At 38.5% G+C, this 11,495-nt stretch overlaps 1 protein-coding gene across 2 annotated transcripts in view; it reads left to right on the top strand.

Moving 5' to 3' along the window:
• The first annotated feature begins 1,460 nt into the window (after positions 1–1,460).
• IL7R (interleukin 7 receptor) overlaps positions 1,461–11,495 on the top strand; it is a 28,494-nt gene continuing 18,459 nt past the window's right edge. For both annotated transcript variants that reach the window (XM_015076800.3, XM_053201509.1), the window contains exons 1-2: positions 1,461–1,661; positions 6,693–6,831. In XM_015076800.3, the coding sequence (XP_014932286.1) occupies positions 1,580–1,661; positions 6,693–6,831 (221 nt within the window). In that variant the 5' untranslated portion in view covers positions 1,461–1,579. The remainder of the gene's footprint in view (positions 1,662–6,692; positions 6,832–11,495) is intronic.

Raw genomic sequence — 11,495 nt, 5'->3', positions numbered from 1 at the left:
GCATCCCATCTCTATCACTGGATCTGCCTCAACACTGAAGACAGGCTTCTAGAGACTCGTACAGATGCCTTACTTCTTCTTTTCTTATTTTATGAGATTGTCACAATAACTGTAATGGTGAGTTAAGTGAACTCATGCAGCTTTCAAAGACTCTCTGTTTTATGCACGGGAGGGTGTTGCTCATCTTTGCCAATTTAGCCATTTTTATAGTCCTGTAGGGCCAATTCTACCCAATATCTATGAATCAAACAGTTAAGTACACACTGCCTACTCATCATTTCGGTACTCAACACCTAATAATTGCAGTCTTGTGGCTTTTTTCTAAAAGAGAGGCGAGTGGTGTTTCCTAGCTTGAATCCAGGTGATTAGCCAGTGGAAGACCTGAGCAGACCTGTCTTCCAGAAGGCTTCCTCTGCCTGTTGATAACAATGATTGCTACAAACCGTCATTTGAATATTAATAGCAGTTTAAAGAAAAAGATCCAACAATTACCGGGAAGTCAGTTAGGCTTCACAAGTGTCACTACTTTAACCCTGAGGCCGTGTTGGGAATAGTTTTGACTGACACACAAGTTTAGAGAGAGACTGAATTATCTTTGTCATTGTCTCAGGCTTCTGCCCCTTATATATATTGTATGTACTAGTTTGGTTTGCAAATGCCATATGTTCCTGAAATGTGTGGAAATCAGATATGTCAGAAATAGAATCCTATTATAAATACACTGAGAAAATAACTGTTTATCTATTAAACAAGGGATCAACAGTTTTTTTCTGTGAAGGACCAGAGAGTAAAGATTTTATGGTTTGTGTGCCATACAGTTTCTGCCGCAAGTCCTCAGCTCTGCTGCTGTAGCACAAAAGCAACCGTGTTTCAATAAAACTTTGTTTGCAAAAATAGGTGGTGGGCCAAATTTTGCCCTTTGGCCGTAGTTTGCCAACTTCTAAACTAAATAAATAATTCTTGAATGCCTACTTTGATCAGTGAAGTATAAGTATTAGGGATACACAGAAAACAAAATGAACATTTGCTGTTCTTGGGAAATTCTCTAGTGTATATGTTCAGAAATTGGAGATGATCTATTTTAAAATAATCTGCAATAAAGTACTTAATAAAGTGCAGAATCTTTCCTTAAAGCAAAACTTACCCCAATCAATTGATTAGCTCTGTAAGTTTACAGTTTTGTTTTGTGATTATTTTTTGAACTGAGCCTTATTCACACTCTATAGTCTCAGGTATCTTGGACTATATTTGAATGTACTACCTTATTCTGGAATAAGCACAATAAGTTCGGGGACTTACAGGAATACCAAAGAGGTACAATAATTCAAATGCTCTATCCCTTCATTTCCTCAACCTCTGCTTACAACAGCAATACTTTTACTCAGACTTCCTGTTTCTGGCACTTGCCTTCTTTTTTGCTGTGTTTATACTTCCCCCTGTCTGTGGTTAAATAAGTATAAAGTGCTAAAGCTGTAGATTGGTGCCTCTCTCTCTCTCTCTCTCACTGGTGCTCTGTCTCTCATTCATTCCTACACACAGGCTCACACACCTCCCCTCTCCTCTCTTTCTCTCTCTCAGAATGATGATTCTAGGTACAGCTTTTGGTATGGTTTTCTATTTACTTCAAGTCGTTTCTGGAGAAAGTGGCTATGCACAGAATGGTGAGTCATTTCTAACTTTTCTTTAGGATTTCAGGTTATCTCTAGCATATGCTTCAGGTTACTTAGATCCCCAAAGACCTGATCTGGACACTGGGTTGGAATGGAGTTGGAGAATTACCATATATTCTGTCATTTTTCTGTCATTTGTAAGTTCTAACCACGGGGACAGGAGGCCAGGAAACAATACTGTGGGTGGTATAAAGTCTTAGAATTGTCTAGAAAGAATGCATTTAACTCTATAAATGTGGATCTTAAATGTTGGTCAATGTTTCTACTCTTACAAAAGGAATACCCATATAGGTGCAATGGTTGTTGTGCTTGCTGGAGAATCTCCAAGGTAATTTAACCTTGTTTAAAAAATCAAACTAGATTTATTTTGTTTAGTTTTTTAAGAGGTTCCAAAAGCATAACTCTCATGATAAAATAGTTTCCAGAAACAACAGCTTTGTCTGCACTTACCATCACCATATCTCCAGCACCTAAAAGTGTCTAGAACGTAGTAAACATTCAATATTTGAATTGAATATTTGAAAATTCCTTCAAAATACTTCAGTTTTGATATTTATGTGAGATTCTTACTTAGTGAATAATTGAACAGAGAAAGATCTGTATTAGTTGTCTCCTAAAAATATATTTAATTGCCTTCATATCAACACATTTATCATCATATAGTAATTCCCTTTGGGATCCTTGAAATACTTAGCACCTACAAGCCAATGCTATCTACTTAGGAACTAGGTCATAATGACAACACAACTGTAAACAAAGACAAAATGGCAACAAGAGGAGCCACCTGGGAATTTGAACCACCCATTTGCTCCTGATAATTAAGCTCTTTGGCTCTAAGAGTTGAAAAGTATTTTCCTATCAAAGATACCAAAGACATCAGCTTAATGATTCAGCTTAGATATGTTAAGTCATGTAATTGCTAAGGGTGGAAATCCCTAGAATATTTTCACTGAAGGAATTGTCAGAAAGCTGACATTTTTCAGTGTGACCATATATGAATCACTTTGTGGGGATGATCATAATTCCTTGGTACATGTCCCCTTATATTTGCACAGATAGCTGCTTGGCAGGTAACACCTAATTCTTACTCTTTGGAGTATTTTCCTTCTTTTGGAATATTTTCCTTCTATTTCTCCCTGATGGCCATACTTTTTTAAAAAAGAAATAAGAATTCTAACTGAAAGCTGAGTTTCACTTCAACTTTTCAAATTTCAGTTTTATTTAGGATATCTATAACCACTCATCCACATTGATCACCTCAAAATACTTTTCAGTTTGGGGTGTATAATAATCCACTGCTCTTTGTTGAAAGATTAGTTTGTTGACAACCACAAGGATGATAAAGAGAAGAAAGGGATATTTTTTAATAATCCAAACCATGTATGTTTTTGATCAACTAATTCCTTTCAACAGGAAGACTTCTAAACCACATGGCCTTGTCAATAATGCATATTTTAAAAAACTAAATTTTTATAGACAAATATGCTTAGATAGTATTGAAAGAATAGTAAGTTAACTCACTGTTGAAAAGTTCTATGTAATTTCAAAATCATAGTAATAATACCTTTGACATAGAACTCTTTCAAAGGATCCCCAAAGGTTTCATGTAGATTCTTAGAATAAGAATTCTTGTGTTACCGTTTCATTACTTATTTCTCAAAAACAGAAAAATGATAATAATCTTAGCTAACACTTATTCGGTGCTTACTATGTTTTTTTTTAATTTTTTTAATGTTTATTTATTGTTCAGAGACAGAGACAGAGTGAGGGTGGGGGAAGGGCAGAGAGAGAGAGACACAGAATCCGAAGCAGGCTCCAGGCTCTGAGCCCGATGCAGGGCTCGAACTCACAAACCACAAGATCATGACCTGAGCTGAAGTCAGATGCTTAACCAACTGAGCCACCCAGGCGCCCCAAGGTGCTTACTATGTTCTAAGCTAACTCTTTGCATATATTTGTTCAATGATTTCTCATATAATGTGAATTTCCATATCAAAACACTGAGGTGTAGAGAGGTTGAGTAACCTGACAGGGACCACAGTTACAAAGTAAAATAGGAAGAATTTAAACCCACATCTGTCCAGCTCTGGTGTTGGAGGTTTTAACCACTGTGTATAATACTCTAAGAATTTTTCAGCTTAGATCAGGTAGAACATTCTCTTTGTAAAATGCCATGCAATTTTGCAAGTTGTTGAGGGGAATTTTTCTTGGTTACAAAGCAATTTTGCCCAGTAACATCTCCTAAAGAGCCAGTAAGCTGCTTCTCAAAACATAGCCACTTTAATTGTATGACTAGTGTTTTGTATATTGTATAAGCATATACATCAGACACACTTCACCAGACTGGATGGCTAAGGGTGGTAGGAATGCCTCGTTCTGCTGGTGCTCAGCATCTGCTCTCCGGTTTATCTTGTATATTGTATTATATTGTATATTGAAGAATTTTGGACACAAAGCGGATCCACAGAAGTCTGAATCCAAATAGTAATGTAGGTTCTGTTGTACAGGATTGGTGGAAGATTTGAAGAAGAGAAAAGCTCAAAACAGAGTGAGGACTGCTGTGTAAAGGCAGGCTACAACCACCACTGTTCCACTGAGAAAAGGTTTTAGGAGACGAGGTTTTAATACTATCAGATTAAGAATGAACATGGTTTAAAGTGTGAGCCCTAAATAGTGGGTTGCCCCTCATTATTTAAAATCAGGGAGCACCTGGGTAGCTCAGTCAGTTGATCATCTGACTTTTGATTTTAGCTCAGGTCATGATCTCATGGTCATGAGATCAAGCCCCATGGCAGGCTCTGTGCAAAGCATGGAACCTGCTTAAGATTCTCTGTCTCTCTGTCTTTTTCTCTCTCTCTCTCAACCAACAAACAAAAACCTGACTGTCATCAGGAAGGGGTCTATACCCTACTGAAATTACATAAGGAATCTTTGCTTGTGTCAGAATTGTAAGCCTATGGATTCTAGGAACGGTCAGATAGAGCAGCACCCACAGCTTTTTATCTTGATGTAGTTTTTCAAGATTTGTGGCTTTGACTGAACCAACCTGTCACTCATCTAGTTGGTCCACTCCACTCACAACCAGCTTTACTAATTTTCCCACAGAACTACTTGGTAATTTAAGTAAAAAGGACCTTCAGGACACTCAACGGGTTTGATTTTAGTATATTCTGTATCCTATTTGAAGCTCTAGAAGCTTCTAATTTCTGGTATTGATGGGCCAAAGTGATTTTTAGTAACAATGGACCTAGAAGCCATCATAAGCTCACACTTGATTACTCTGAGAATGGCTTCGGTTACTCTGGATTTTCTCAGGTCTCAGTCCAAGTATATTTGCTGATACATTTTTTTCTATTAAATATTATGAAATATAGATACAAAATGTCTATTGAATCTTAAAGGCCTCAACCCAGTTTAAAAAATCGAATACAATCTATGACAAATTGTACTTACCAAAAGTGACTGAGAAAAGATTCTGGCTCATGTCGTGACTGGCGCGACAAACACTGAGGTCAGGGTCCTGAGGGTAGGGGAATGCAAGAAAAAAGAGAGAAGAGAAAGTTTGGGAACAGGAGGGTCCCCTGGGCTGATGGCCCAAGTGACGGCTTTATTGTTGCTGTACACAATCTTTTATAATATAAGACTCTTATGGATCAGGTCATTCTAAGAATAATCAGGTTTCACATAATCGCTGCCAACCAAAACATTTAGTTCTGTGTTTCTTGTGCATTTTCTAGACGGGTCACAACAAGACCTTGTTGATAAGATTGCTAGCAAAACACAATTCCCATGTTTGTTTCTATCTGACTCAGGGTAGAAAAAGGGAGGTAGCATTACTGCCAACACCTGCAGACCACAGGCTTCAGGAATTAACTTTCTCAGCCTTGACAAGGCTTTCGTATGCCCTTGAAAGTGGGGGAATGGGAGGGGGAACCACCAGGTTGGCTGAGTCAACAGGGAACATTGCTCGACCCGGTCTCAGCCTGGCACCGGGGCCCGGCCCCCCACAGGCTCACTACATACTTTCAGAATTCTGATAATATCTTCAGATACAGTATCTATAGAAGAAGGATCTATAAGCACTGAAGTAATACCTATAGGATTTGTAGGAAAGTCCACCAGATCTGAGTCCCAGCAGATCTAATCTAATCACATTTGCCTTAGTAGCTTAAGACAAATTGCTTTAAATAAATATTCACACAATGGAGATAATCAATTGTACTTTTAGTTGGAATTCCTATTCAGGTAAGGGAAATCTATCCCTTAAAAAAGTGAACTTCTGACTGTATGATAGCTCTCATCTTCCTTCATTCAAAAAATACTTGGGAGGAAATAAATGAAGATTAGTAATAAAGTCAAAGGCTAGGTAGCATTTGAATAATAGAGATAGAGTATCTCTTATTTGAAATTCACTAATTAACAGAAGAAATTATAGTGTAAAAAGGAAAGTGTATGTTTAGTATTTTATTCTAGATCTCTGATGCACTAACCCAGTGTCAGAGGTATTTAGAAATATTTGGAGACAGGAGCTCAGTGGGTGGCTCAGTGGGTTGAGTGTCCAACTCTCTATTTTGGCTTACATCATGATCTCATGATTCATGGGTTCCAGCCCAGCATTGGGCTCTGCATTGACAGCTTGGAGCCTGGAGTCTGCTTCTGATTCTGTGTCTCCCTTTCTCTCTTTCTCTCTCTCTCTCAGAAATAAATAAACATTTTTTAAAAAGAAAAAGAGTATAATGTATTTAAAAATGAATATTTGGAAGTTATTTATTAATTTTTATGATTTTTTTTCTTCTAGAAAAATCTGTGCTCTTTAGGTATTATTTTGGTTTGGATTTGGGATCTTTTCTGCTTTGGTTTTGGTTTTTCTGTCTTTTGCCTTGGGCTTTTCTTCTTGAGATAAACTTATAACAGCTCCCTCATGTCTGCCCCCAAAGGCTGCCATTTCATTAATGTCACTCCAGATTTCAAAAGGATGCACTTACTTGCCCCATTAACAGCTACAGGTTTGTTCCTCCCCAGGAGACTTTGATGATGCCGAACTGGATGACTATCCATTCTCGTGTTACAGTCAGTTGGAAGTGGATGGATCCCAGCACTTGCTGAGCTGTACCTTTGACGACCCAGATGTCAATAGCACCAATCTGGAATTTGAAATATGGTGAGGAATATTGGCTCCTACGGGTGCCTGGAAATCCTGCCTCTCTTTTCATGTACTACGCAGCAAAGGAAAGAGTATGGAGCATAATTGTCAAGTACTAAAATCGAATGAATTCCAAAAACTTCCTGAAACTCCTTGTTCTTCACCGAAATACTCCAGCAAAGATACGTTCATACGTTTTCCTGTCAGTCAGTCCTTGCTGGTACAGCAAGCTGATGGTATGGAACTTGGAGATCTCCCAACCCTCCTGACTTCATAGCAGACTTTAGCATTTATTTTTTTTTTAATATTTTATTTAGTTTTGAGAGCAAGAGAGACAGGGCACAAACAGGGGAGGGGCAGAGAGAGAGGGGGGAGATACAGAATCCAAAACAGGCTCCAGGCTCTGAGATGTCAGCACAGAGCCCGACGCAGGGCTTGAATTCACAGACCATGAGATCATGACCTGAGCCGAAGTCGGACACTTAACCAACTGATTCACCCAGGTGCCCCCTTCATAGCAGACTTTAAATCTTGCTTTCTTAGAACACTCCTCCCCCCAAATTTATCTGCCTGAGACAATCTAGTGTCTTGCTACACTCTGGAGGGCTGTTGCCTGTTTTCTAATCCCAATACCAGCACCGTCTTAGCTTTTCAACCTAAAGCAAGCTATGGAACTCATGTAGGCCTCAAGTTCTTCACCTGTTAAATGAGTTGTACAAATTCATAGGGAGGTTTGGATAAATAAATAATGTAATACTTTAATAATTGAATTAAAGGGGTGCCTGGGTGGCTAAGTTGGTTGAGCATCCAACTCTCCATTTTGGCTGAGGTTAGGATCTCATGGTTTGTGAGTTCGAGCCGCACACAGGGCTCTGCGTTGCCAGCATAGGGCCTGCTTGGGATTTTCTCTCTCCTTCCCTGTCTGCTCCTCTCCCACTCACTCCCTCTCTCTCTCTCTCTCAAAATAAATAAACTTAAAAAAATAATAATTTAATTGGAAGACATATCCATTATATAATTATTGAGAAAGAGGCATTAAAATAAAAAAATCTATGAATACAGACCTAACTTCCACCTTCTTGGCACAGTTTGACTCTAGATGGTACCCTTAGTATCAATTTTCCAAAAATCAGCAGGAATAATCTGGCTCTTGTTTTCATAAGGCCTCAGGGAAAAGGCAAAGAAAAAAAGTAAGTCTCTCTCTGGTTTGAAAGTTTGGTGAAAAACTCAGAGAGTTTTCTTCTCCCTCCATAAACCATCTCATTGCTTTGGGTTACTGTCTCTGATGACTTGAAAAAGATACTCCAACATGAAATTCTAACTTAGGGCTATTTCCAAATTCATAGCAAATGCCCTAAGTAGGTTCTTACCCAGAAAAGGGAGTCAAGACCCACTAGTAGTAAAAGAGGGCTTCTTAAATTCAGTAGACTCTCACCAATCCCCTAATATATGGTCTAGACAAGCCCTAAATTCCATGCCTTACATTAAATTACAGGAGCTTCCTGAATGTGCTCATGCAATGCTTCCTGATGCAGTCTTTCGAGAACACAATCTTGGACTTGAATTCCATTGTGTGTTCTCAGTCTGCTTCTTGGTTCACTTCTATAACACACTTTCCAGGAATAAAATCTGTCAGGAGAATAGGAATCTACGATGTCCAGAATCTATACTGCAACTAAACTACACTAAAACAGGCAAACAGCTTATTCCAGCCATGTGCTCCTTTTTATGGACAAAATCCCCTCCAACAGTTCAGTGACTTTGGGTTCTCCACCACGCTATTTGGTGGACAGCAGTGTTCATATAGTTTCTCCTCAGGAGGCTGAGGCTGACCTTTCTGTCCACTTTCACTCACACCACTTCCTTGACCACTTGAACAAACTTGCCCACTTCCTTTTGCAAGTCTTTTGATTACTTCTGTCATATTATAATCTATCTGCAGCATCCAATGAGGGTTTGCAATTGGATTTATGTATTTTGGTTGGAAAGGGATTATCTTAAGACATGTTTTCAGTGTGAAACACTAAGTATGAGGAGGCTAAGGTGCTTCTGGAGAGCATCTGTGTTTGTGAAGGTATCCACACTTTGAGGGGGGACTTTCATGCAACTCCAAATCCCAGGAGGAACATTGTTTCTCAAGTCAAAGTCACTTGGAGTGCTGTATTTGCCTACGAGGCTAGGTTGCTTTGCCAATGTAACTAGCTTAATTGGAGCTTTCTGTTCCTTTAACATGTTTATAAAGAAGAATTTGGAAATCATTGAAAAATGTACTTTTCTGAAGTCTTTTCACAGGTGGAATTGTTGACAGAAACCAGATGCTGTTTCCCAGCAGGCTTGTTAGGGGCATATTCATAGAAGAGTTTACCGCCTGCCTGATCTGGTCACCAGTCTCCTGGGGTTAGAAACCAAATTACTTGGTGTTCAATGAGAGGATCCATTTCCCAGAAATGGACTTGGATTAGCCAAAATCACAGAGTTATATTACCAATATGCCAATTGAAGATTTCACACTGATAGATACAATTATTATAGATACCCAAATATTCACACTGGGCTCAGGACCAATAGGAGTGGGTGTTTGGGGAGAAGAGGAACAGAGTGGACCAATGGAGTATATGTCCATATAAATCCACTCTTACTGAGGGATCTGAAAATTTTTTATTCACCAGAAACTTAACCACCTCTCAGGTACCTGGAATAACACAACAGAGGCACTAAAAGCAAGCACCTAGGTTAGAATCCCCATAGTAACACTTAAGGAGCTCTGTGACCAAGGAGTTATTACTTAAGCTCTCTGTTCATAACAACCACATTGCATTGGGGTGGTTGGCATATGGTCAATACCTGTAAATAGTACTTAATTCTCAATGTAGATTGATTTTTATTAAAAATGAGATCAAAAGGTTGTTCAGTAAATATGGAAGCAAAACAAAGGAAATTTATTTGTTGGTTTTATGACTAGAGTTAGTTGGGGCACCTGGGTGGCTCAGTCAGTTAAACATCTGACGTCGGCTCAGGTCATGATCTCGCAGTTTCTGAGTTCAAGCCCCACGTTGGGCTCTCTACTGACAGCTCGGAGCCTGGAGCCTGCTTCAGATTCTGTGTCTCCCTCTCTCTCTGCCCCTCTGCTGCTCATGCTCTGTCTCTCTCTGTCTCTCAAAAATAAATAAATATTTAAAAAAAAATTTTTTAAGTTTAAAGTTATTTGGTTCAGATCTCAAAGTGCTTAATGTTTTAAGACTGGCTACCAGCACTTAAACATCTAGGTATCTCTTTAAAAATCAGATTTGATAATAGCAGGCCCATCCAGCAAAAGGGCCTGAACAGAATTCCTGCTGCTTCTGTGGATGAACAATTAAATCTCAGCCCTGAACGTAAGCCCACTTTTCGCATTTATGTTACTTTTGTAGACACTGTGGGCACTTGACTTTGGGACCCTGCTTTCTAGGTGCTTATATAAGGTCCATAGTCAGCTCTCAAAGGCAACTGATTTTTTTGTTTGTTTCCACATTCTTGGGAGCATCACAGTCACCTCCATGTGCCACCTACAGATAACACTTCCTATATGTCATTTTTAGTTTCTATGATTTACCACCAATGTCACAGGCACCCTGCCAAATTTATCTCATATTCTAGAGTTACCTAGCAATATCTGCCAGGGGTTATTAATTTAGTCCTTCTCCAGTAAACCATGCTAACTTTCAAAGTTGCTAAATATTTTTGAGATAGATTCTGTCTTTAGAGGCCAAATGAGGAACAAAGGCTACAGTTTTTGTTTCTGTTTTTTAGTGTTTCCATATAGATATCTGTCTGCCCCATCAGGAAAAATGCATTTATCAAGCTAAACCAGACAAGATTGAAAGAGATTTAGGAGGCTGGAGCTAAATTGAAGAAGTAGGCACTATGGTCTCCCCAGGAGTGTCTCCCTATTTTCAGAACAAGAGGGTTTGTGTGAGTGGGTTACTGTTGATGCCCTCTGGGAAGGTCGTATAGGCCCAAATTTGTTGGCCTATAGTACTACTGGGGTCAAAAGTACATGAAAAAAAAGCCACCCCAGAAATAAAGCCAGTAAATCACTGAAATAGTAATTTCTAAAAGTTTATTGAGCATGTACCAAAAAGACAGTTTGCAAACCAGCTGTGCTCAAACTAAAATATAGAATGAGGCTCAGAGATATATTGTTATAAAGCAACTTATATAGTGTAAAGACAATGAGTGTCTATTCTTTACAATGATTGACTATAATATTAGAATTTTCTTAACCAAAAGGAAATTGGTTGGTGGTTACCTCATATCAATTTTGGCAAATGGTTTAAGTTTTGCTTATGATTTTCAGAGGCATAAACAAGAAGTGACCCAGGTTAAGTTAATCTTGCTTGTCTTGTAAAGTAAGCTAAAATAATATTTGCATATATGACGAACTTGTTTTGTCTGCTCAGGGAATTTTCAAGTGCGGTCTCTGTGTTTAATTTTAACATTGGATACTTGTGGTGCTTTTTTCTGCCCCCAAAATACCCTAGAATTTTGGGTATTTCCAACAGAAATATAGTATGATCCATAAATGTGTGAGCCACATATATAATTCTAAGTTTTCTAGTAGCAACATTTTAATAAATAAAATATAAATAGGTGACATTAATTTAATTTAACATATCTGATTTAACAATACACTTTAATATACT

The sequence above is a fragment of the Acinonyx jubatus genome, chromosome A1, assembly GCF_027475565.1.
Source record: "Acinonyx jubatus isolate Ajub_Pintada_27869175 chromosome A1, VMU_Ajub_asm_v1.0, whole genome shotgun sequence".
In the NCBI taxonomy this organism is placed as follows: domain Eukaryota; kingdom Metazoa; phylum Chordata; class Mammalia; order Carnivora; family Felidae; genus Acinonyx; species Acinonyx jubatus.
This window is presented reverse-complemented; position numbering and strand designations above follow the sequence as displayed.